General features: G+C 44.6%; 1 protein-coding gene across 1 annotated transcript in view; it reads right to left on the bottom strand.

The window, feature by feature from the left end:
* ITFG2 (integrin alpha FG-GAP repeat containing 2) overlaps positions 1 to 26754 on the bottom strand; it is a 51507-nt gene that overhangs the window by 21885 nt on the left and 2868 nt on the right. The window contains exons 3-5 of the mRNA XM_068277073.1: positions 15273 to 15314; positions 13967 to 14123; positions 11376 to 11512 (exon numbers count right to left, since the gene is read on the bottom strand). Coding sequence (XP_068133174.1) covers positions 11376 to 11512; positions 13967 to 14123; positions 15273 to 15314 — 336 coding nt within the window. The remainder of the gene's footprint in view (positions 1 to 11375; positions 11513 to 13966; positions 14124 to 15272; positions 15315 to 26754) is intronic.

Below are 26754 nucleotides of genomic sequence, written 5' to 3'. Positions count from 1 at the left end.
CCATTTAGGAAATTATTAAAAAAAAAAAAAAAAAAAAACACACAATAAGACCCTTTGTATCCCCAATTAGGAGGTAGACTAGTCCAAAACATGTACGTGTTCTGAAAGATTTTTAACTGCTTACTTTTTCACTATAGTGGTCCTTTACAATGATAGTTTGATGACCGTGAAGGTCAGAATGCACTGCTGCATTGCTGGGCTTATTTCAGTAATGTGTCACAGACCCTCGTGTGCTGTGCAGCCATGTGCTCTGACAATGAGCTGCTGCATTGCTGAGCTTATTTCAGTAATGTGTCACAGACCCTCGTGTGCTGTGCAGCAGTGTGCTCTGACAATGAGCTGCTGCATTGCTGAGCTTATTTCAGTAATGTGTTACAGACCCTCGTGTGCTGTGCAGCAGTGTGCTCTGACAATGAGCTGCTGCATTGCTGGGCTTATTTCAGTAATGTGTTACAGACCCTCATGTGCTGTGCAGCAGTGTGCTCTGACAATGAGCTGCTGCATTGCTGAGCTTATTTCAGTAATGTGTCACAGACCCTCGTGTGCTGTGCAGCAGTGTGCTCTGACAATGAGCTGCTGCATTGCTGGGCTTATTTCAGTAATGTGTTACAGACCCTCATGTGCTGTGCAGCAGTGTGCTCTGACAATGAGCTGCTGCATTGCTGAGCTTATTTCAGTAATGTGTTACAGACCCTCATGTGCTGTGCAGCAGTGTGCTCTGACAATGAGCTGCTGCATTGCTGAGCTTATTTCAGTAATGTGTCACAGACCCTCGTGTGCTGTGCAGCCATGTGCTCTGACAATGAGCTGCTGCATTGCAGAGCTTATTTCAGTAATGTGTCACAGACCCTCGTGTGCTGTGCAGCCATGTGCTCTGACAATGAGCTGCTGCATTGCTGAGCTTATTTCAGTAATGTGTCACAGACCCTTGTGTGCTGTGCAGCAGTGTGCTCTGACAATGAGCTGCTGCATTGCTGAGCTTATTTCAGTAATGTGTTACAGACCCTCGTGTGCTGTGCAGCAGTGTGCTCTGACAATGAGCTGCTGCATTGCTGAGCTTATTTCAGTAATGTGTTACAGACCCTCATGTGCTGTGCAGCAGTGTGCTCTGACAATGAGCTGCTGCATTGCTGAGCTTATTTCAGTAATGTGTCACAGACCCTCGTGTGCTGTGCAGCCATGTGCTCTGACAATGAGCTGCTGCATTGCTGAGCTTATTTCAGTAATGTGTCACAGACCCTCGTGTGCTGTGCAGCAGTGTGCTCTGACAATGAGCTGCTGCATTGCTGAGCTTATTTCAGTAATGTGTTACAGACCCTCGTGTGCTGTGCAGCAGTGTGCTCTGACAATGAGCTGCTGCATTGCTGGGCTTATTTCAGTAATGTGTTACAGACCCTCATGTGCTGTGCAGCAGTGTGCTCTGACAATGAATTGCTGCATTGCTGGGCTTATTTCAGTAATGTGTTACAGACCCTCATGTGCTGTGCAGCAGTGTGCTCTGACAATGAATTGCTGCATTGCTGGGCTTATTTCAGTAATGTGTTACAGACTCATGTGCTGTGCAGCCGTGTGCTCTGACAATGAGCTGCTGCATTGCTGGGCTTATTTCAGTAATGTGTTAGGCCCAGTGCACACCAAAACTGCTAGCAGATCCACAAAACGCTAGCGTTTTTTGGAGCTGATTTCAGAGCGATTCTAGGTATGTTTAGAGACGTTTTCTAAACACACCTAGCGGTTTTGGGTGCGTTTTTGGGTAGCAGATTACACATATTGTTACAGTAAAAGCTGTTACTGAACAGCTTCTGTAACAAAAACGTCTGGCAAACCGCTCTGAAGTAGCGTTTTTCAGAGCGGTTTGCGTTTTTCCTATACTTTACATTGAGGACGAAACGCTTCCGAAAACCGCAAGCGTGCAGCAGGAGGCGCATTTGCAGCTTGGCAAAAACCTCAAACCGCCGGTGTGCACTATCCCATTGCAATACATTAGCCAAGCGTTTTTACAGGCGTATGCGGCCGGCGGATCGCTCCAAAAACCGCTCGGTGTGCACTAGGCCTTACAGACTCATGTGCTGTGCAGCAGTGTGCTCTGACAATGAATTGCTGCATTGCTGAGCTTATTTCAGTAATGTGTCACAGACCCTCATGTGCTGTGCAGCCGTGTGCTCTGACAATGAGCTGCTGCATTGCTGAGCTTATTTCAGTAATGTGTTACAGACCCCCATGTGCTGTGCAGCAGTGTGCTCTGACAATGAGCTGCTGCATTGCTGAGCTTATTTCAGTAATGTGTCACAGACCCTCGTGTGCTGTGCAGCAGTGTGCTCTGACAATGAGCTGCTGCATTGCTGGGCTTATTTCAGTAATGGGTTAGGCCCAGTGCACACCAAAACTGCTAGCAGATCCACAAAACGCTAGCGTTTTTTGGAGCTGATTTCAGAGCGATTCTAGGTATGTTTAGAGACGTTTTCTAAACACACCTAGCGGTTTTGGGTGCGTTGTTGGGTAGCAGATTACACATATTGTTACAGTAAAAGCTGTTACTGAACAGCTTCTGTAACAAAAACGTCTGGCAAACCGCTCTGAAGTAGCGTTTTTCAGAGCGGTTTGCGTTTTTCCTATACTTTACATTGAGGACGAAACGCTTCCGAAAACCGCAAACGTGCAGCAGGAGGCGCATTTGCAGCTTGGCAAAAACCTCAAACCGCCGGTGTGCACTATCCCATTGCAATACATTAGCCAAGCGTTTTTACAGGCGTATGCGGCCGGCGGATCGCTCCAAAAACCGCTCGGTGTGCACTAGGCCTTACAGACTCATGTGCTGTGCAGCAGTGTGCTCTGACAATGAATTGCTGCATTGCTGAGCTTATTTCAGTAATGTGTCACAGACCCTCATGTGCTGTGCAGCAGTGTGCTCTGACAATGAGCTGCTGCATTGCTGAGCTTATTTCAGTAATGTGTTACAGACCCCCATGTGCTGTGCAGCAGTGTGCTCTGACAACACAGTTATGCATATCTGACACCTGTGACTGTTTCATGTGGTTATGGACTTTTTAGAGATTGACAGTTTTAAATTGTGAAAATCGTGATGCAAATCTAGCCCCCAAAACACAAAATGAGGTGGCAAATCAACATTCAACATTAGGGTCTGTAGGCTTGTGTTTGCACAATAAATAAAATAGGAAAGGAAGAAGGAAACCGTTGGAAAAGGATTGTCGAAAAATGACAGTTGGAAAATAATGGCAGTTGAAAAACAGTTGAAATGTGGCAGTTGGAAATGTGGCAGTTGGAAAATGGCAGTTGGAAATGTGGCAGTTGGAATGTGGCAGTTGGAAATGTGGCAGTTGGAAATGTGGCAGTTGGAAATGTGGCAGTTGGAAAATGGCAGTTGGAAAATGGCAGTTGGAAAATGGCAGTTGGAAAATGGCAGTTAAAATTTGACAGTTGGAAAATGGCAGTTAAAATTTGACAGTTGGAAAATGGCAGTTGAAAAAAATGGCAATTTTTTTCCAACTGTCATTTTCCAACTGCCATTTTCCAACTGTCAAATTTTAACTGCCATTTTTCAACTGCCATTTTCCAACTGTCAAATTTTAACTGCCATTTTCAACTGCCAAATTTCAACGGCCAATTTTCTAACTGTCAAATTTCAACTGTTTAAAGGACCACTTCAGGGAAAAAAGTGAGCGTTGAAGGAGAATTTAAGTGAGAGGGATATTGAGGCTGCCATATTTATTTCTTTTTGAGCAAAGCCAGTTACCTGGCTATCATGCTGATCCTCTGCCTCTAATACTTTTAGCCACAGCTCCTGAACAAGCACATGCAGATCAGGCGTTTCTGACAAGGTTAGCTGCATGCTTGTTTTTGGTGCGATTCAGACATAGATCAGCAGGGCTGCCAGTCAACTCGAATAGTTTAAAAGGAAATTAATATAGCAGCCACCGTATTCTTCTAATTTTAGTTGCCCTTTAAAGAAGTTCTTTTGTATCCTAAAATCAAACAAGCTGACATAAGTGTCAGCTTCTATCGGCCCCCTGCAGCGGTAATGTCCCACGACGTCCTCTTCTGATGCTCCGTTCCCCGCCGTCAGTCCTAGTGTAATCACACGAGTTATTACACTGTGGCTGCGCAGTAAGCTTCCGATGACGCGAGTGGGTCTGGTGGCGGGAAACAGAGCATTGTAAGAGGATGGCACGGGACATTACAGCTGTAGGGGGCCGATAGAAGCCCCAGAGAAGTGTCAGCTTTTTTGATTGATTTTTAGAATCCCACAGAACACAGACAAGGAAAACTTTGGGGCTCCCAGAGCTGGGTCCCCTCTACTGAAGAGGAAGGGGGAAACCTCTTTAGGATTCAAATGCCCCCCTTCCCTGAAGTAAGAACCCCCTGGGGCACTTTTTTTCTTACAGGTACAAGAAAAGAGGGCATATGGGAGGTGAAAAGTAGGAGGTATTGGTGGGGAAAAAAAAGATTACAACTAGATTTCAAGCTTACATATTGTCAGTATTGGCAATATACAGTAGGTAGCCTTGCAAGTTCCTCTCCCCCCCCCCCCCCCCCGCATACATATGAACTGCCCGCCGGGAGACTTGGGCGCAGGATACAACTGGTATACGGCTATTGCTGTAAGCCGAATTGCAGTGTTTTAAAACAACTTCATCACTGTCTTCTGTCAGCACCGAAGTTACTGACTGTGCGCCGCTATAGCAGTAATTCCTATTACGACCTATGATGGCGCCAGCTGCGCCCAAATCTCCACTGTTATTACAGTGCTCGCGCCCCCCTCCCCCGCATAATTATAGGTAGCCTAGTCCCACCACCAGAGAGCTGAGAGCTGGGCAGTGACTCGCCACAAAGTTCGGCTCCCCCCTTGCTCACTCCTTGCTTGCTGCCATGCGGAATAGTTCACACCTCAGATCATCGGTAAGCCAGTCACAGTGAAGGTCAGGCAAATGGTGCATGGTGACGGCGCGTATACTTCAAATACAGGAAGTGAGCAGTGATGTCACTTTCTGTAACTGCGCCATTACTACGCACCGTTCGCCTGGCTGTCTCTTCCCCACTGATCTGAGGTCTGAAGTATGTTGCAGAGCAGCACAGCAAGGAGTAAGAGCCAAACTTTGTGGAGGCAGGACAGGACCAGGACAAATGGCATGTGGGCAATAAAGTGGCAGGCAAACCTGGTGTGTACCACCTGGCCAACAGCAAAGTACCACAGGTTGAAAAGCCTTGTACAGAGGACAAGATGCACCTTGTTTAAGCACTCCATAAAATTATCTATAATTCTACATCTATTGTGGATTGATGTGGAGGAACAGATGAAGAACCCTATTTCACCATGCTGATGGACACTGTTATATGGTGTGCATTCTTTCTTACAATAGATTTGGGGTTTTATTACTGTTGTGTGGCGGTAAACGACCACCTCTGCGCTTGTTGTTTAACACTGTCTATTCAGATGAACGGGCAGCGGTCGGTATGATTGCTAACTGGTGTTTGCGCAAACTCTGCATTATGATCTCATATTTCGCCTTTGTCTGCCTGGCGCTTAGCCGATCTGCTTTCCTGTGGGGATGAAAAATGCGGCATGTCGGGAAGCGCTGCTGAAAGCCGACAAAATGCTTTTCTGCACACTTGCGAAAAGCATTTGAAATGAGACGCTACAGGAACTTAGCCATGTTCTTACCACATTCAGCACACGACACACACTTACTAAAATCCCATGCACTTCTTGATGAGGTCTTGGTTTGAGTAGGGATGATCAATGAGATGGAAATAATTCAAAGTTCATACAGGGTTATGTAAATTGTGTATGCAAAGTTATGCAGCTTAAAGGGGAACTGAAGTAAGAGGTATACAGAGGCTGCCATATTTATTTCCTTTTAATCAATACCAGTTGCCTGGCAGCCCTGCTGGTCTATTTCTCTGCAGTAGTATCTGAATAAGGCCTGGGGAACACCAGAGAAGTTTTTCTGAGCGTTTTGAGTTTTTAAATCTGCTGCTAATGTTATCCTATGTGTCTGTGCACACTGGAGCAATGAGGTTTTGTAAAAAAAAAAAACCATAGCATTACATTGGGAAGAGCTTTTAGAGGTTTCAAAAGCTCTTCCCAATGTAATGCTATGGGGTATTTTACAAAACCTCATTGTTCCAGTGTGCACAGACACATAGGATAACATTAGCAGCAGATTTAAAAACTCAAAACGCTCAGAAAAACTCCTCTGGTGTGCCCCAGGCCTAACACCAGAAACAAGCATGCAGCTAGTCTTGTCAGATCTGACTTTAAAGTCTGAAACACCTGATCTGCTGCATGCTTGTTCAGGGGCTATGGCTAATAGTATTAGAGGCAGAGGATCAGCAGGGCTGCCAGGCAACTGGTATTGCTTAAAAGGAAATAAACATGGCAGCCTCCATATACCTCTCTCTTCAGTTCCCCTTTAAAAATAGATAGCTCAAGTCCCACCAAGGTTTAAATTGATTGGTCCATTTTCAAGCTGCGTTTGCATACAAAACTGACATAATCGTCTATGAACTCGATAGGATTTGCATGTCACTGATCACTCCTAGTCTTAAAGGTAACCTTAAGTGTTCCAAAAAAAAACAAAAAAAAAAACACATTTACTCATCTGGGGCTTCCCTCAGCCCCCTGCAGGCGATCGGTGCCCTCGCCGTGTCTCGGAGATCCTCCCGTCCTCGCCGACGACCACTTCCGGTATCGCTGCCAGGACCCGACAGGCATTGGAACGCAAGTGATTCTTCGCATTCCCAGCCACAATATCGCCCCCTATGCTGCTATTGCGTCATTGGGGGCGATATTGTGGCTGGGAACGTGAAGAATCACTCGCGTTCCCATGCCGGTCGGCCGGTGACGGCCAAACCGGAAGTGGTCGCCGGCGAGGACGGGAGGATCTCCGAGACACGGCGAGGGCACCGATCGGCTGCAGGGGGCTGAGGGAAGCCCCAGATGAGTAAATGTCTTTTTTTTTTTTTGGAACACTTAAGGTTACCTTTAAGGCCAGCCATTACATCATCACAGCAGCCTCCAGCGGTGCCTTCTATAAAGAGGCACAGACCACATGCTATTCACGCTCTTTTCCTCTACTATAAAATTACTATGTAAGTGAAGGAGTCGGGGGGCTGCAAATACAGCACTCAAGTGTAAAAAAAAAAAAAAAAAAAAAAAAATTAAAAAAAAAAAAAATCACAGATTATGCAGCTAGGGAGACACCACCAAATTATAAATAATTTTGTTTACTTGGCTGCTTTATAAAAGAGGTATCCCTTTATTATATGCTATATTACAGGCGTTTGCGTCTACTGAGGTGCTATATACTGGAGCTATTGAAGTAACACTAACCATTCCCAGTTAGGTTCATTGAGAAGCCTTCTTAGCCTAGTGAGCCATCTAGTGGTATATTAAGGCAATGCTTTTCTTAACAATTGACAAGTATTTTGGAAATCTGTGAAGCCTATTGCAAGGTTTATTGGACATCACCTGAACCCCATTAACACTGCAGTATTTGTTTCAAAGTGCAGTGGAAAGAAGTTGGATGGGACTCGCTGCTTTTAACTATGCAATGAAATACCATAACTGTGACAAATGAAGCAAACCGAAGTTCAATACAGAAATGTCAGGAGGTACCAGTGCTGATATCAATAGTAACTATAGCCAGCACAGATAATCAAATACATGCAAGATGATAGAGCACCCCTGAGAAGTGAGAGCACCTGAATTAAATCAGTTTCTATTTTGTGTTAAATATTTTAACCCAATGGGTTATATGTTGCCCTCCAGTTAAATAGGGCTCAGCAACCCCAATAGGCAGCTGCTGCTCAGGCTTGCGTTAAAAACCAAGCGGTTTGATATTGTGCACTTATTTCAAGGTTGTCCCTTCATCAAATTTACCTCAAAGTGAACCCAAGGTGAAAATAGACTAATGAGAAACTGTGCTTATCCTCCTACTCCTAAAAACAACTTAATTTCTAAGATATCTAATGGTTTTATTTTATATTTAAACATTTACAAAGTAGAATGTTTTGTTGTCTGTGCTCAGTGGTAGTCTATTGAGTGTCCCTAAATGAAAATACATGAACTATTAAACCTTTTCTATCTACCCTGCTCTCAGAAATTGTATTCTGGACCAGGAAAACTTTTATGGCTGTAATTTGCTTATAATTGATGTTTACTATATTCCCCTGACAAGGTACGAACAAGACAGAAGCTGTCACTTCCATGCCTAAAATTAACTGTTTCAGGCAGCATAGTAGAACAAGTAAAACAAACTGGTTAATATGTTTTGAACTGTACATACACATATATCTCATGTCACATCGCCTCGGGTACACTTTAAGGAGGAACGCTAGTAAAAATGACAATGAATAATATTTTTGTCTTCTTTACAAAATTAATTTATAGATTAGTCAGTGTTTATCCATTATAAAATCTTTCCTCTCCCCGATTTACATTCTGAAAATTATCACAGGTGGTGACATACTTAGTCCAGCCAGATGATCTGTGTGGAATATTCTGTTAGGCCTGGTGCACACCAAAAACCGCTAGCAGATCCGCAAAATGCTAGCAGATTTTGAAACACTTTTTCTTATTTTTCTGCAGCGTTTCAGCTAGCGTTTTGCGGTTTTGTGTAGCGGTTTTGGTGTAGTAGATTTCATGTATTGTTACAGTAAAGCTGTTACTGAACAGCTACTGTAACAAAAAAGCCTGGCAAACCGCTCTGAAGTGCCGTTTTTCAGAGCGGTTTGCGTTTTTCCTATACTTAACATTGAGGCAGAAACGCATCCGCAATCCAAAATCTGCAGCAGCCCGGGAGTATGCGTTTCTGCAAAACGCCTCCCGCTCTGGTGTGCACCAGCCCATTGAAATACATTACCCTAGCGGATCCGCACCCGCAAGCAGATCGCAAACCGCATCGGAAACGCTCCGGTGTGCACTAGGCCTTAGTGAGAGTTCTGTGTACAGAGGGAGATGCTCCTTGCTTGACAGTTGGAAAAAGCTGTTATTTCCCACAATGCAACAAGGTTCACACACAGGAAATTGTGGGAGGGGTTTCAACAAAATATCAGGCATACAGATGTCTCTGTCTCTCGGATGATTTTTTCAAGAAAAGGTAACGATTTCCCATGGGAAAGGGTGGTATCGGCTACTAATTGGAATGAAGTTCAATCCTGGGTTAAAGTTCCTCTTTAAGGGCCTGTTTCTATTAGACGCAGTGTGATGCGGCTATATAGCCGCATCGCACCGCAGGTGTCCTGAAACACATGCACGGCAATGGTATGGTTTCCATTGCGTGCATGTTGTGCGGAGCAATCCAAGAGTCTCTGCAGCATGCTGCAGAATCTCTCACGGCCACATCCGCCTGCAGCCATGTCCCCATCTCCTCAATTCACTTCCACATCAGGAGATGCGGAAGTGATGCGATGCCGCTAGTATTCACATCACAAAATCAATGGAAAAGGGCGCTAAGTGTTATAGAACATAGGCCTTTGACATTCTTTGGACATCAGACTGAGGTTCCAGTTACATAAAGCAGAAATGGGTAGTGTACGTTGTGCGGAAGCGGAGATATTTCAGAGAAATAACATTAAAGGGACACTTAAGTCAAAAAAAAAAAAAAAAAAATGAGTTTTACTCACTTGGGGCTTCCAATAGCCCCCTGCAGCTGTCCGGTGCCCTCGCCGTCTCCCTCCGATCCTCCTGGCCCCGCCGGCAGCCACTTCCTGTTTCGGTGACAGGAGCTGACAGGCTGTGGACGCGAGTGATTCTTCGCGTTCCTGGCCACAATAGCGCCATCTATGCTGCTATAGCATATATCATATACCATATAGCAGCATAGAGGGTGCTAATGTGTCTGGGAACGCGAAGAATCACTCGCGTCCCCAGCCTGTCAGCTCCTGTCACCGAAACAGGAAGTGGCTGCCGGCAGGGCCAGGAGGATCGGAGGGAGACGGCGAGGGCACCGGACAGCTGCAGGGGGCTATTGGAAGCCCTAGGTGAGTAAAACTCATTTTTTTTGTTTGACTTAAAGAGAACCCGAGGTGGGTTTGAAGAATGTTATTTGCATACAGAGGCTGGATCTGCCTATACAGCCCAGCCTCTGTTGCTATCCCAAACTCCCCTAAGGTCCCCCTGCACTCTGCAATCCCTCATAAATCACAGCCACGCTGCTGACAAACAGCTTGTCAGAGATGGCTGTGTTTATCTCTATAGTGTCAGTCTGCTGCTCTCCCCGCCTCCTGCAGAACTCCAGTCCCCGCCTGCATCCCTTCCCTCCCTGCTGATTGGAGGGAAGGGACGGGGGCAGGGACCAGAGCAATGCAGGAGGCGGGGGAGCAGCCAAGACTGACACTACAGATGTAAACACAACCTCTCAGCACGGCTGTGATTTATGGGGGATTGCAGAGTGCAGGGGGACCTTAGGGGGGTTTGGGATAGCAACAGAGGCTGGGCTGTATAGGCAGATCCAGCCTCTGTATGCAGATAACATTCTTTAAACACACCTCGGGTTTTCTTTAAGTGTCCCTTTAACTTCCCACTGAGCATGCGTGATACTCAGTGAGGAATGCTGCTTCCGGGCTGCCCAATCTGATATTACAACGGTTCTGCCGCCCATCCAGCGGCTCTTCACTGATGACGTACGGCTCATGAGCCGCTGTGTAATAAGCCGCTCCTCGGCAAATTATTACACAGCGGCTCAATGAGCCGTACATCAGGGGAAGAGTCGCGGGATGGACGGCAGAGTCGGCTCATTAGCCACTTGTCATCATTAACAGACAGGCGGCAAAAAGTCTGCGCTGACAGCTGCCTCCCTCACAGCCTGTGGAAATGTATAGTGCGGGGGTCCTTTGGCTGTATGGGGAAAACCGGGCAGCAGGTGAGTCCGTGCATAACAGTTTTCGGCAGTTAATAAAGCAGGGCTAAACCATCTGTTTTTTTTCCCCCAAACCTGAAAAGGCTCCCCCTGCTGTGACTGCTAATTACAAAAGTCCATCAAGCTATGTGAGGGACTGAGGGTCGCAGATTACAGTAATATATGGGAAATTAAAGGGCCAACTCAAAAAAAAAAAAAAGAAAAAAAAAAAAAAAAGACACAGCAAGGCTGCTATATACTTTTTATATCTACTGTGAGATCGCTGAAAAGTAAATGATTTGTGGTAGTGGTCCTTTAAAGTAACGTTATGGCAAACTTGTGACAAACATATCAAATGTCCACAGTACATCAGGCCATAGATCAGTTACACATCCTTTTTATTAGGGCAGGAAGGGAGAAGGAAATAACTCATTTGATGACAATAGGTACATAAACTGCATGCAAAGCACAGGGAAAATTAACATACAAGCAGACCTCATTTTTTTTATTGCTTACCTGACCTTCAAGTAGCCACTTTTTCAACGGTACAAGCTGACCATAAGAGAGATCAGTATCTGGAGGACATTCCCAGCGGAAAGCTCGCACTACGCGGTCAGTGTATCCCAAGACTAGCTCGAAACGGCCATCCCCATCTAAAAAGCAAGATTCATATAAGTGGTCTTGAGCACTTGATCTTGTAGGATAAGCCCTTCTACCGAAGGAGCAGCATTTATAAAGCAATGTTGTATTTTTAAATGAGCAATCCGTGTCTGTGCCATGTCCCTTCCATGTGCAGGGTGCGGTTTTTATGTTGCAATGTCTGTGCAAGTCCCCGTTCGCCAGAGCGGAATACCTTTATGTCTTCTTCTGCCCTGAACCCCCTCACCCACCGTTCCCTGGAATGTCCAATCACCCCCCAGGCAAATGCAGCGCGGCATTGCATCCTTTGCTGACCGGTTCAGCGCCCACGGCAAGATTCCTCTGCTTACTATGACGCCCGCTGTTGAAGCCTTACTGAATTTACTTTTCCACCTAAGTTTTCTCCTAGCAGATAATTTTCCATCGTCTGTTTAAAGAGACTATGTAACAAAATTGTCAGCCTTATTTCTTCTATCCTATTAGTTCCTATACCTGTTCTAATGTGGTCTGGATAATTGCAGCCTTTTTTAGTTGCACTGTCTCTGAAATATATCTAATATTCTTTTCTTTGTCAAGATTTGTCGACCCAGGGAGGAATGGGCTGCCTCTCTTGTAATGAATACAAGTTATGCATGCCCCCCTGCAGGCACTGTGTGCTTTGTATACTCCTCACTCTCTGCTCTCAGTTTCAGCTTGTCTGTGATGATGCAGTTTGTGAGGCTTAGGTGGGGAAGGGAGCTGCCTGTCACATGCTGAGAAACTGTGAGAATTTCAGACTGGAGTGCAGATAATTCACAATGTAATACACATCACTTCCTGGTTAGCAGCCATGCTTTTTTGTGTGTAAACACTGCCTAAAATTGGCGATTAAAAGCCAGGATCGCGTTGGGGAGCAGCGGACACAGCAAAGAGAGATCCAGGAGATCACAGTGACTCGATTGGTATGTTTTTTATTGTACAAATCGGACAGTACAGATTCTCTTTATAATAACTTTCCAGCACTCTGCAATTGAAAAAATATAAACAAAGTACAAGTACTAGTACTAGATAGCGAACAAGTACTATCAAAATTATTCTGAGTATTTTCTTTATTGCTGGTGGCTTAAAAAAAGGCCTTTTATTGATAAGGTTTGAAAAGATTACCTTGGGGGAAAAAAAAAAAAAAAAAAAAAAAAAAAAAAAACTTAAGAGAAACTGAAATTGTGGAGGACTGAATTGAGAATGGGCCACTGACTAAATACACTAAAGCAGGCCATACACTGGCCCGATTTGCGCCCGTTTCGACAGCAGATTCGATCACTGGGATCGAATCTGCTGCCAATCGTTCACGCTACACGCCGAATTTCGATCCATTTCGTCCGATCCCGTCGATCGTGCCGTGCGGAAAATAACCGTCGATCGCCCGCGGGTAAAGAGCGCATCGCTAGCGGCGTTCGAGTGCCCGACGACCGACGCAATAGAGCCCGCATACATTACCTGCTCCGCCGGCGCGACTGCAGTCTCCCGGTCACCGCTGCTCCGTCTGCGCTCTGGTCTCCAGGTCCGGCATGCCTCACTTCTTCTAGCCCGGCAGGAAGTTTAAACAGTAGAGCGCCCTCTACTGTTTAAACTTCCTGCCGGGCTAGAAGAAGTGAGGCATGCCGGATCTGGAGACCAGAGCGCAGACGGAGCAGCGGTGACCGGGAGACTGCAGTCGCGCCGGCGGAGCAGGTAATGTATGCGGGCGGGCGGGGGCAGCAGCAGCAGTACCACCACAACAGATTGTGAACGGTTTCAGGCTGAAATCGGTTCACAATCTGTTTGCTGTAAAGGTAGCCATACGATCCCTCTCTGATCAGATTCGATCAGAGAGGGATCTATCTGTTGGTCGAATCTGATGGCAAATCGACCAGTGTATGGCCACCTTAACACCAGATCAGAAGAAACGTCCCTACCAGATCAGAAAAAAAGATGGAGGCAGTAGTGCAGAGGCAACCTACAGCAGCTTTAGCTTGCCCTCTTATGCAGAATACACCATTGCCATTATGTTTGCACCAACAGCACAGGATGCAGACCACATACACTGAATAAAAAAAGACTACAATGTCCTACACCCCCCTCCCCTTCCAAACAATGAGCACATCGCTCCTCAGGAGACCTACCCTGAAGATACTCTGGGGGGTGATTAGTGTAGAAGCTAGCACTCCCAGCTACAAAACACTGCTTTCTAAGACGGGAAGAAGAGCTAGTAAGCACTGACCTAGTGCTTACTAGTAGGAATGGTCAATGAGATAATTTTGAGTTGATGCAGCATTATGCAAATTTTGTAAGCAAATGTATGTAGCTTACATAAGGCAATTACTGAAAACAAGCATCGCGCATAAAAAGATATAGTTCATTTAGGTGTGATAAGCAGTAATAAAGATATCGCCAAGTACCGTAGTTAAAATGAAGGGGCAAAAAACAAACAAACAATGTTTATGTCATACCTATATCACTTATCAGAGCAAGCTTAGTATTGGCAGGGAGATGTTGAGTGTAATTGGCTTTCATTTCTTCTCCCATGAAGTCCCAGGAAGCATCCAGTTTGGAGCTCAGGTCAAAAAGATGAAACCAACCTTCAGCACTAACAGCAACCACACAATTCTTTAAAGAGTAGTGATAAAAAAGAAGTAAGTTAGAATGCACAAACATACTTCCATAATCATTTGCTGCAAAAGATATTAAAGTACTAAAAGTAAAAATACCAGTAATCAGAATTCAGTTTTTGTAGCAGTCAGGTGATAAACTCGCACAATTCCTTATTAAGTTTGTGTACTACTGGCATCTGGGGAATATTAAGGCCACCAATTTAATTCCTGCTTGGAAAACAATTGGCTTTAATGGATTCTGCGTCATACCTGGAAGCAGGTAGCCAGTGCAGTCACACCAAGTGATCTGCATACTCGTCTCAGAGTGTGCGGGGTGGGTAAGCGGTGTATGTCGGGGTTAACTGACCTAAGCCATATCGCTTCTAGAGCTCCATGTTGTGTTCTATCTTCTTATATTTCCACCTTCTAAATCAGAAGTTCTGGTCTGAAGGTGGAAGTGTAAGGGTGCATACACACATCAGACCACAGTCTTTGGAAAATTAAAGATCACAGACCAATTTTACCCCCTTCCATGTAGTATGAGAGCCATACCTACACAGTCTAGTCTATTGAGCTGAACTCCCCATCAGATAGAAATCTTTGCAAGATGCTGCACACAAAGATGCTGTACACATTCAAAATATCAGTATATGTAAAAGATCTGTTCCTGCAAAATGCATTCATAGTCTATGATATCTGCAGATCCTCATACACACCTTGTTTAACAGACATTCATCTGCAGATCAGATCCACCAGGACAGATCTTCAGATGATTGTCTTCAGAGACCCCCATTCACAGTGGTGTGCTGCAGTGTAACAGCTGCTTTGTAATGTAGCTTAATGCAGTGAAATGCACATAGTGAGGTGGGAGTGTTGCGCTAATAACACACTGGTAAACAAGTGCATTATCAGTAGCAGTAAAGCATACTTTTCATTGACTGTATGCTTCACTGTACCCATCGTGAATGTGTGGCGCCGCTGTTCTGAGCCGTTCCTGCTATCACAGGAAATGCATCGGCCACAGTGAACGTGGCCTAAAGCAAAAAAGGAGACCTTAGTGTTCAAACTTCATTTATTATAAGTACGGTGGATATAATATAACGAAATGTAGGATAGACACTCTCTCACATACAAGTTGTGTCAATAAAAGCATCTCTTTCCTTACCTTTCCTTTATTGCAGACATCTCCAACACCAACACAGGTCAGCTAAAAAAAAAATAAAAAAAAAATTATAGAATATATATATAATAGAATGAGCCTAAAAGTAAGTTTATCTTCATCAGACTGTAATGAAACATCTGATCTTCATTAAAAATATGCCATTTTTAAAAGGTAACTGAACCTGCACTCCGAAGTTCCAACAGTGCCCTCTTCCAAGACAGTCTCTAGTCCCACCCCTCCTGTCACACGCCCCCTACTGGCCGGACCGCTTAGTGCCTCCCAATCTGCTTCAGACCACAGACCATCCAATCTTTGGGATGCAATCAATGTGCGGAAGCAGCTGGAACTGGGCAAACAGACAAGTCTAGGTCTAGGAGGAAACACGTAAAAACCCCAACACTTAACTACACACAATTTTATTGTAAAAAAGGTTACCACCACCTCTTTTATTCAGGAAAAGAGGAACCAGCTATCTAATTTGAGCTAAGAAAAAAAGGGTTAACACAAAGTATTCTTATTCTAAGCTGTGTTTTGGTCATTCAGCTAGAAGATGCTGCTCATCTTCCCTCCTCCCCCATCCATAGAACAACATAGTACTACAGGGCAAGCAGCCTCTGTACAGTGCTTGTTCCCAAAAGGGTCATCCACATGACCAATTAACAAGATTTCTGCCTAAATCTGAAGGAGACTTAAAGAGGAACTCCAGTGAAAATGTAATTAAAAAAGGGCTTCATTTTTACAAAAATTATGTATAAATGATTTAGTCAGTGTTTGCCCATTGTAAAATCTTTTAAATCGCTGATTTACATTCTGACATTTATTACATGGTGACATTTTTACTGTTGGCAGGTGATGTAGCTGCTGCATGTTTTTTTGGCAGCTGTAACCAGCTATTTCCCACAATGCAGCAAGGTTCACAGACAGGAAACTGCCAGGAGTACGTACTCAAGAGTTTCTTGTGGGAGGTATTTCACCACAATATCAGTCATACAGCGCCCCTGATGGTCTGTTTGTAAAAAGGAATAGATAAAGGGGTATCAGCTACTGATTGGGATAAAGTTCAATTCTTGGTCGGAGTTTCTCTTTAAGGTACGTACACACGTCTGATATTTCTGAATGACTTGTCGTTCAAACCAGTCGTTAGACTGATAGCAGCAGTTTTGACTGATCCGCTTGGCGGATGTGTGGACTGTCGGTCAAACGACAGTTAGGTCTGTACATGTGTACAAACGTTTGATACTCTATTAGTTTGACTCTAATAGACTTTCAAACAACAAGTCATTTGATCTAGTCCATTGTTCTATCAAGTCCATTGACCAAACGACATGTAAATTAGCATTTCAAAGTTTTGTCGTCTGTGTGTACAAGGAGTCTGAACGACTTTTTGTTTGAATGACAAGTCGTTCAAACGTCCGGTTTGAACGACAATCAGGCATGAAATCAGACGTGTGTACGCACCTTTAGTCGGGTAATAATAATAATAATAATAATAATGGCAGTATTTGTATAGCGCCTTTCTCCTGTCGGACTCAAACCGCTTGCGAGGCAGCCACTAGAGCGCACTCAGTAGGCAGTAGCAGTGTTAAGGAGACTTGCCCAAGAAACTACGTGGTGTATTGATCACTATTAGCCGATTAATCGCTTTCCAAATTGGGATGCTGTTAACACGATCATATGTTCATTGCTTTACTGGTAAAACCGGTTTCTAGCATTGTAAGAGCAGTCTCTAGACTTGCTGACAGACAACTAGGCCCTTCTCTTTATAAAGATACGTTTATCAAGGCATTGCTTGTAAAGCACATACTAGTCTGACCAGCAGGTGGCACTCTAAACAGAGATCACAACTTCACTTGACCACAACTTATAAAACAAACGAAAACACACTAATGCCTGGTACACACCATGCAATTTCCCATCAGATAGATGGGTCGATAGCTAATTTCTGGCAGATACGATCGGATTTTCTATGGAAATCGATAAGAAAAACGATCGGAATTCAGATCAGACCTGTCGGAAATTATCTATTCGACCCATCAATCTGATGGGAAATTGCATAATGTGTACCAGGCTTTACTTCATTCAAGCGGATGGAGTCAGAACCAGCTACCTCCACTAGAGAGGAGATGTAAATCTCCCATGTTTATATGCAACGTTAAAGGACTACTGTAGTGAGAAGAATATGGAAGCTACCATATTTATTTCCTTTGAAACAATACCAGTTGCCTGGCAGCCCTACTGATCCATTTGGCTGCAGTAGTGTCTGAATAACACCAGAAACAAGCATGCAGCTAATCTTGTCAGATCTGCCAATAATGTCAGAAAGCACTGATCTGCTGCATGCTTGTTCAGGGTCTATGGATAAAAGTATTAAAGGCAAATGATCAGCAGGACTGCCAGGCAACTGGTATTTCTTAAAAGGAAATAAAAATGGCAGCCTCAATAAACCTTTTACTTCAGTTGTCCTTGAAACTGTGCTGAAAGGAGGCGAGCCACTTCTCTAATCTAGCCCCACTGATGGCAACACACACATATACATATTTCCAGGGCTGTGGAGTTTGAGTCCAAGCAATTTTTGGGTACCTTAAAGTGGAATATAATCCTGCATTTCATCTTTGCACTAAAACATTATTTACAGCATATTATATGCAACCAGCATTTTTTTTATTAGACCAGCATTGGAAGGGTTACACACAGAGCTTAAAAGTTGAGTGCAGTGAAATGCTGCTGCATCCGAACTTCAGATAATGTTATATTGTGTTTACTTAAATGTATCAAGTGAGGAAAGTGACACATTCTCTGACTGCGGAGAAGCTGCTGGAGACAGAGACACAAAGCTTGTCTGGCTGCAAAACAGCAATGAATAAAACCAGTTATTAATAAAATTCAAAGTCAGCTCACAAAGCAAAAAACTGTACTTTTGGAAACCTATAACTTCTAAATGAATAATAATATTTATGAAGAAATGCAAATATGATAACCGTATGGCATATAAAGACACTAGTTACTTACCGGTAACGTCTTTTCCGGGAGTCGGAAGGACAGCAACCCAGATGAGAGATTACCCTTCCACACACTGATGGACAGGAAGAGGTTAATTGAGTGATCCCCAGCTGGCTATATAGGCCTGGCCCAAACCATCCCACCTCAGAAATGACAAAGATAACCACAGATAATGCTCAACAATGTTTATTATTCAGTATTATATACAATACAAAATGAACCCAAGGGTGGGTAGTAAGGGTGCTGTCCTTCCGACTCCCGGAAAAGACGTTACCGGTAAGTAACTAGTGTCTTTCCCAGGGTCGTCTCCAGGACAGCAACCCAGATGAGAATCAAAGATTACACAAATTAGGGTGGGACTACAGCGTGAAGTACTCTCCTACCAAAGGTTAGATCATCCTTAGAGGATAAATCTAATCTGTAATGCTTAACAAATGTACTTTTACTCGACCAAGTGGCAGCTCGACATATTTGTTCAATCGAAACGCCTGCTTTTTCCGCCCAAGAGGCGGAAACTGAACGAGTTGAGTGGGCACTGATGAGACTTGGGACTTCCTTTCCCTGTGCTTGATATGCCATGCTAATGGCCTGATCCACCTAGCAACAGTGGCCTTGGAAGCTTGTTTACCTTTAGTTACTCCAGTAAATAACACAAATAAAGCCCAAGACTTTCTCCAAGTCTTATGCTGGGAATACACGTTAAGTTTTTACTTTAGATAGATGGGTTCGATAGATAAATTCCAACCTGTCGGATCTGGTCGATTCTACTTTCGTTTCGATTCTCCTCATTCAAGTGAATGTAATTGATAAGAAAAGATAAGGAATCGAGAGGGGAATCGAGTAGTGAATCGAGAGTAGAATCTATCGAAAGCGAAAACGACGGCAAAAACGAACGCAAAAACGCATCGTGTATTCCCAGCATTAGTCTTTTCAATATAATTTAGGACACAACGTCTAACATCAAGACAGTGAAGGCGTCTCTCTTTTTCATTAGAGGGGTTACTACAAAAAGAGGGCAAGAAAATCTCCTGAGAACTGTGAAAACGAGAGCAGACTTTGGGCAAAAAAACTGAGTCTAATCTTAAGGTTATTCTATCATCTGATATCACACAATACGGTTCAGCAATGGATAAGGCCTGAATCTCCCCCACCCATCTGGCGGAAGATATGGCCAACAAAAAAGCAGTTTTTAAGGTCAGAAGTTTCTCGGAAATGTCATCAACTGGTTCAAAGAGTGCGTCCATAAGAGCCTGCAAAACCACATTCAAGTCCCAGGGTGGCACCTGACATTTTACTACAGGTCTTGTTCTTTGGATTGCTCTAAAAAAAAAATCGAATAAAGAATTTGTTATCCGCCAGTCTTTTCTGTAGAAACACGCTCAGAGCAGATGTATGCACTTTCAAAGTACTAGAACTCAGTCCCTTTTTGAGTCCAGCTTGCAGAAACTCTAAGGGCCCTTTTCCACCTGCAGTCGCTAGCGTTCACCCTGAACGCTAGCGATTGCTGAATCGCAAAACCGGCGATTCCCCGATGTTCGCGGCCGCGATTTTGCTATGCTATGCACTGCATAGCAAAATCGCGGCAAATATCGCTCCGCCGCGCGTTCGCGTTCCCGTCAAAAGCGAATCGCGGTAGTGGAAATGACCTACCGCGATTCCTATGTTAAAAAGCAAACCGTAGCGATTGTAAAATCGCTAGCGGTTTGCGTTTTTGCGATTCAGCCAGCGCAAACGCGCTGGTGGAAAAGGGCCCTTAGGCAGAATATAAGTTCTCCTTATTGAAACCATTCTCCACACACCAGGAATTATTATTGCGCCAAACCTTTAGGTAGATTTTCCTAGTTACTAATTTCCTGCTTTGCAAAAGAGTATTAGACAGTTCCTTTGAAAATCCCTTACCTCTCAAAAGTTCCCACTCAGCATCCATGCTGACAGATGCAACATTTTTACCTGAGGATGGCAAACTGGCCCCTGCATCAATAGGTCCTGTCGGACTGGTAACAAGATTGGTTCTGCCACAGCTAACTTCTTCAGAAGTGAAAACCAAGGTCTTTTCGGCCAAAATGGCACCACCACGATTGCCATCGCTCTGTCTCGACTGATCTTGTTGAGAGACCTGGAAATCAGATTGAGAGGAGGGAAAACATACAGGAGAGGATAATCCCACTTGATTGAAAACGCATCCACTGCACAGGGGTTGTCGCTCGGGCACAGTGAACAAAACATTGGACATTTGGTATTCCATTTGTTTGCAAACAAGTCTATGGTCGGCATTCCCCAATTGGCAACTATGTCCCGAAAGACTTCCTGATTCAGTGACCAATCGTCCTGACTTATCTCCGACCTGCTGAGAAAATCTGCTTTCTGAGTGTACCCTTTAAATGCACCGCTTTCAGGGAGGCTAACTTCTCCTCTGCCCACATCAAGATCCTTTCTGCCCTTAAATTGAAAGTTCTGCTCCTTGTCCCCCCTTGATGGTTCAGGTAAGCCACTACAGTGCTGTTGTCTGATCTGATGGTCACATGCTGGCCCTGTATCAATCCCTGAAAATGTAACAGAGCTCTCCTGACTGCTTCTAATTCTCGGATGTTGGAATGAGCCTGACTCATATCTCTTCTCCATGCCCCTTGAACTGGGAGACTGTCCACGTGAGCACACCAAGCCCAACTGCTGGCATCTGTCGTGATGACCCTTTGGGTTGGAATGTCCCATAAACGACCCTCTGTCAAATGGGCCACATTTGCCCACCAGAGGACGGCAGTCCTTATGTAATGAGGAATTAACACTCGTTTGTCCAGAGACCTTGTACCTCTGTTCCAAACTTGCAGAATCCAGTGCTGAAGCTGTCTTGAATGCAACTGGCCCCACTGGACAGCCGGGAATGAGGATGTCAAGTCCGAGTAAGGACATAGCGCCCCTTATGGAGATGGTAATAGTCTCCTGAAAGGCAAGAACATTCATTAATAACAAATCTCTCTTAGAAGCAGGGAGATAAACTATTTGTTCTGTCAATGAAGACTTGTTCCAATTAATCATCCAACCCAAGGATTCTAGCACCTCAACTGAAGTCTGAACCTTGGCGGCCAACGACACAGCTGAGTCTCCCCAGGAAAAAAAACAAGTCATCAAGATAAGCAATGATCTGCACTTAACTCTGTCTCAAGAAGGCGAATACCTCAGTCATAACTTTAGTGAAAAGCCAAGGTGCTGATGAGAGACCAAAGGCAATGCAGTAAATTGGTAATGTCTTACCTCCCCCTGTTGATGCACTGCAAATCTTAGATAGGCTTGTGAATCCGGGTGTATGGGCAGATGCAGATAAAACAATGTGTAGCAAGCACCTATGGAGGACCGAGGACAACGTGAGACGTGCTCTCCACTCCAGTCACCTGTGCACTGCAGGTGTCTTCACAAATAGACGTTTCCAATGAGTCAGCACCGTCTTCCATAAAAGCTCTTTTATTGGTATCAAAGCATAAAAGCAAGGAGATCAAGCAATCAGCAGCTGCTGATTGCTTGATCTCCTTGCTTTTATGCTTTGATACCAATAAAAGAGCTTTTATGGAAGACGGTGCTGACTCATTGGAAACGTCTACGTGGGCAGATGCAGATAGACGTCCTGTAGGTCCAGTGAGGCCATGAAGGAATCCTTCTGAAGAAGATTTAGAACTGATCGAACATTGTCCATTTTGAACTTTCTGTACCTGATTGATCTGGTGAGCACCTTTAAGTTGAGGATGAGCCTGTGACCGCCCTGCTGTTTCTGAACTAAGAAGATTGGGGAATAAAATTCCCATTCTTTCTTGACATAGAGGGACCCGTCTTATAACCCTTTTTTGCAATAGATCTGACACAGCGTTGTGGAGAGCTGCTGACATTACTGGCGAGAATAGCGGAGGTGTCGGCAAGAATCTTGTTGGGGGAACTTTTGTGAACTCCAATCTGTAACCCTCCAATACCATCCCTAACAACCATTCGTTTTGAAAAAAGGATTGCCAATTCTCGAAGAAATGTGCCAGCCTCCCTCCCACTGGGATCCTGGAGTCATTGTTTTTAGATTGATTTGAGGGGTTAAGGAGAAATGAAGACCTTCCTTTCTGATCTTTCTGGGACTTCCACTGTCTTCTTCCGGACCTAAAGCTGGAATCCTGACTTCCTGATGAACGAAAGGACCGTTTGAATCTAAAATCTTTCTTCCTATTAGGGAAATTCTTTTTGTTATCTGCTGATCTATCTTGAGTATCCTCAAGCTTTTTTCCGAACAACAAGTTCCCCTCACAAGGCAGTCCACATAATCTTTGAGGACACATCCCCATTCCAGGTTCTGACCCAGATGCCTCTCTGGGCTGAGTTTGCCAGAGCAGACGTTCTAGCTACCAGTCGAACCGAGTCATCTGCGGCATCACAAAGATAATTAACTGCATGAAAAATATTGGGAAAAGATTTCAAAATAACCTCTCTAGGAGACCCCCGCTATGTGGGCCCCTAACTGTTGTAACCAGACTTTGAGGGCTTCAGAGAAAGCTGTGGCTGCAATAGCTGGCTTAAAACTCAGAGTGGCTGTCTCCCATGTTCTTCTGAGTAGGTTATACCTTTTTATCAAGCGGATCTTTTAATGCCCCGAAATCTTCAAACTGAAGGGCCGTTCAACGTGACACCTTAGAAAGAGACGTATCAATCTTAGGAACTGGACCCCGGTGTTTCTGATCATCAGGTTTATAGGGATATCGCTTTCCCCTAGACCTGGGCCAGAAAGCTCTTTTTTCCGGATTTTCCCATTCTTTGGTAATCATGTCCTTTAATAAATTATGGACTGGAATGAAGTTCATCCTATTATCACCTAGATATTGATACATCTTATCCAAAGTAGATAAACTTCTCTCCTACTCTTTAAATGTCCATTGTAGCGTACATTGCACTTAATACACTATCCATATTATCAGTGGAAAAAGCACATTTCTGAATTTTGACACAGTCTAATGGCCCATCTTCATCTTCAGAGACAGACATTGCCTCTAAAGAAGATATCGCCCCCTCTGATAACTCGACATCAGATTCCCCAGTATGACGTTTCTTGCTAGCAGATTTTAATCCTTGCATGGGGGGCCCTAATATCATCGGGGAGACTGGTAATGTAGGTGAGGATAAATCAACAGCACTAGCAGCAGTAGCAGCAGACGTGGATGCTGAAGCAGATGAATCCTTAAAGGTCAGCAAGGTGAAAGCCATCTCAGACTTTACCCATCCCATAAAGTCTTTAAACACAGTCGGAGACTCCTTTTTAACTACTTCCTGAATGCAAGATTGACATCAAGGTCTAAAAGCAGCCACAGGCAATTTAGCTGCACAAAAAACACATTTCTTGACATCCTTCTTCTGCTCAACCACAGGTGCAGATGAAGTAGAAGCCCGAGCAGAAGCATCACCAGAGGAGCGAGCTTGACTCTGACTCCCCTTCCTGGTATCTTTCACTTTAACAGTTCTATCAGCCTTATCAGCCTTGGGCACTGCCCCCGTGTCCTGAGCGCTGTCCGTAACCTCTATGCTGGCAATGAAACACACAACCCCCAGCTGGAGACTACTCATTTAAATAGTAAAATATGGGTGTGCCCAAAATTACTCACTCCAGAAACCCGCGCTCCGGAACGGAGTTCCTACTCTCCCTGCCAGGTGCTTGTATCTTTGTCCAGCACCGAAGGGGTTAACCACGCTGCCTTCATTTCCGGACGCCAAAGCGGAGATCGCCTGTTCCCCAGTCAGCTGACTGGTCCGTCTACATTGGCGCGCCGAACCCGGAAGTATAGGAGACGTCACATCTCGTCCAGTCACCTGATCCAGACGGCCAATCAAAGCAAGGCATTTGAATCTGCGCGCAGCGCGCGCCTTCAGCTATAACGCGGCCCGCATTCCGCTCTGTAACACCAAGGGGACGGAAGCTTCTCCCAGCTGATCCTGCCTGGCCAGCCCTACAGGGATAACCTCCGCCCAGGACCCCGCTATCTAGCGTCAGCCCTTCGCAGAACATCCTCCTCCGTCCGTGGACAGGAATAAAACTGAGGTAGGATGGTTTGGGCCAGGCCTATATAGCCAGCAGGGGATCACTCAATTAACCTCTTCCTGTCCATCAGTGTGTGGAAGGGTAATCTCTCATCTGAGTTGCTGTCCTGGAGACGACCCTGGGAAAAAGTAGGTAAACATGTTTTTATTGAATATTATGTCAAGGTTTTAAACCGCTTTAAGTCAGGGAAAAAAAAAAAAAAATGTACCGACTTCTAATAAAATTTAAAAAGCACACTTCTGAAAATGTAATCAAAATTCTTCATAAAGGCATAACAGTATTTAAAAACCAGTATATTTATCGGCACATGCAGCTGTTGAGAGAGATGTGGAGGAAGGTCGTCAATCATTTCGCCCTGCAATATGGGCGCTCAAAACTTGAGAAAGCTCATATTGCAGGGCGAAGCGATCGACCCTCCTCCGCACCTCTCTTAAAGAGAACCCGAGGTGGGTTCTAAGAATCTTATTAGCACACAGAGGCTGGGTCTGCATATAATACCCAGCCTCTGTTGCTATACTGCTTCCCCCATAAATCATATGCCGTGCTGGTGACGCAGCGTGTCGCAGCCGGCTGTTTACATCTGTACTTGTCAGTCTCGCCGCACCCCCGCCTCCTCTAAGTCGCCGCTCTCCCCCTGCGTCCCTTCCCTCCCCGCTGATTGGAGGGAAGGGATGCGGTCGGGGAGTGGCGACTTAGAGGAGCGGTGAGACTGACAAGTACAGATGTAAACAGTCGGCTGCGACACGCTGCGTCACCAGCATGGCGTATGATATATGGGGGCATAGCAGAGCGCAGAGGGGGGCTAGGGGAAGTAGTATAGCAACAGAGGTTGGGTATTCTTAGAACCCACCTCGGGTTCTCTTTAACAGCAGCATATGTCAACAATTTTACTGGTTTTAATTGCCATTATGTCTTTATAAAGATTTTTATTTAAAGTTTATGAGAAGTGTGCTTTTCACATTCAGCGTGTTGCTCCTGGTCCCTTTTTCTACTTGAACATATCCACTTATCTGTTGTCTATCTGGATGTTGCCCCGCAGCATGGTTAACTGGACTGCATGTTATTATGGCCTCGAAGTTCTTTGTTCCTGTCTGGACCCTCTGCATGCACCAAGGACTAGTTTTGATCAGGGCTATGGAGTCAGAGTAATTTTGGGTACCTAAAGTCGGAGGTTTTATTGGAGGTTTCATGATTTTTGAACCAAATCCATAGCCTTTGTAAAAATTAGACTAAGGAGTCGGAGCAATTTTGAGTACCTGGAGTCGGAGGTTTCATAAACTGAGGAGTCTGAGTAGGATGATTTGTGTACAGACTCCACAGCCCTGGTCTTGATTTCCATTTAACAGCTACTCTGCAGCTATATCCTATAATTTAAAGTGCACCTCTGATGTACATAAAAACACAAAGGTACACTAATGCCTAAAAGTTAGCATGCCCCCACACATTATCTTTAACAAGATTCACTGAGGGCTCACTCACACTAGGGGCGTTTGTTCTTTTTTTCACACGCAGGCGATAAAAAAAAAAAAAAAAAAAAAAAAAATCGCCAGCCAAACGCTTGTGCAATGAATGTCTATGAGAATGTTCATATCAGCGCGGGTCATGCACTGTTCATTCAGTAAAGCGGTGCGTGTACCATTTCCGATTCCGCCTCAATGGAAGGTATAGGAGAAACACAAAACACTCACTTTGTGCAGTGATTGCGTTCGCGTTTTTAAGAATACATACATTATATTTATTCATTTCCGGGTCAAAGAGTTCACTTTCTGACTTGCATCAGGGGGTAAAAAAATGCCATCGTTCTGAAAAAGCACTTATTGAAGCGCTTTACAAAGACCGCAGCGCCCACCCAAGCGCTGGGAAAAGGAAAAAAAAACCTCCAAAAATGCCAAACGTGAATGCTAAAGCAAACGGAACGCAATGTGAACGAGGCCTCAAAGCCCCAATGAGCTGGGTTTTTGTGCATAGCTCCGCATCCTTGCAGAAAACGGTCTCAGCCTTTTTTATATTGGATATAACGAACCCAGGTTATGAGGCCCACATTGCAGGTAATTCCAGCACACATCCTTTTACTGCATGCAAAGCACTCCAGGGAATCAAACTGCTTCTAACAGTATTTGCAGGGAACCCTGTGACATTCAGTTACAGATACATGCGGTTACTGCATGCAGTAACTCACAAGGCCATTCATCTATTACCTATCCTGCAGCAAAGTTGCTTTTTCTAACTACATCCGGCATCTCTTCTGTGCACAATCTGTGCTAGGGGGCTGTATGTGCGTATAATCTATTGCAAACCACTATTTGAGGGCATATGCACAAGTGCACATTGAAAAGCTTGAGGGCCCTTTCATACCGAGGCAGTGCAGTAAATTTACCGCACCCCACCGCAGCCTAATGTTAATCTATAGGGGAGTTCAAACTTCCC

This window comes from Hyperolius riggenbachi, chromosome 3 (genome assembly GCF_040937935.1).
Source record: "Hyperolius riggenbachi isolate aHypRig1 chromosome 3, aHypRig1.pri, whole genome shotgun sequence".
Classification (NCBI taxonomy): Eukaryota; Metazoa; Chordata; class Amphibia; order Anura; family Hyperoliidae; genus Hyperolius; species Hyperolius riggenbachi.
The sequence above is the reverse complement of the archived record's forward strand: the minus strand, read 5'-3'. Positions and strand labels throughout refer to the sequence as shown.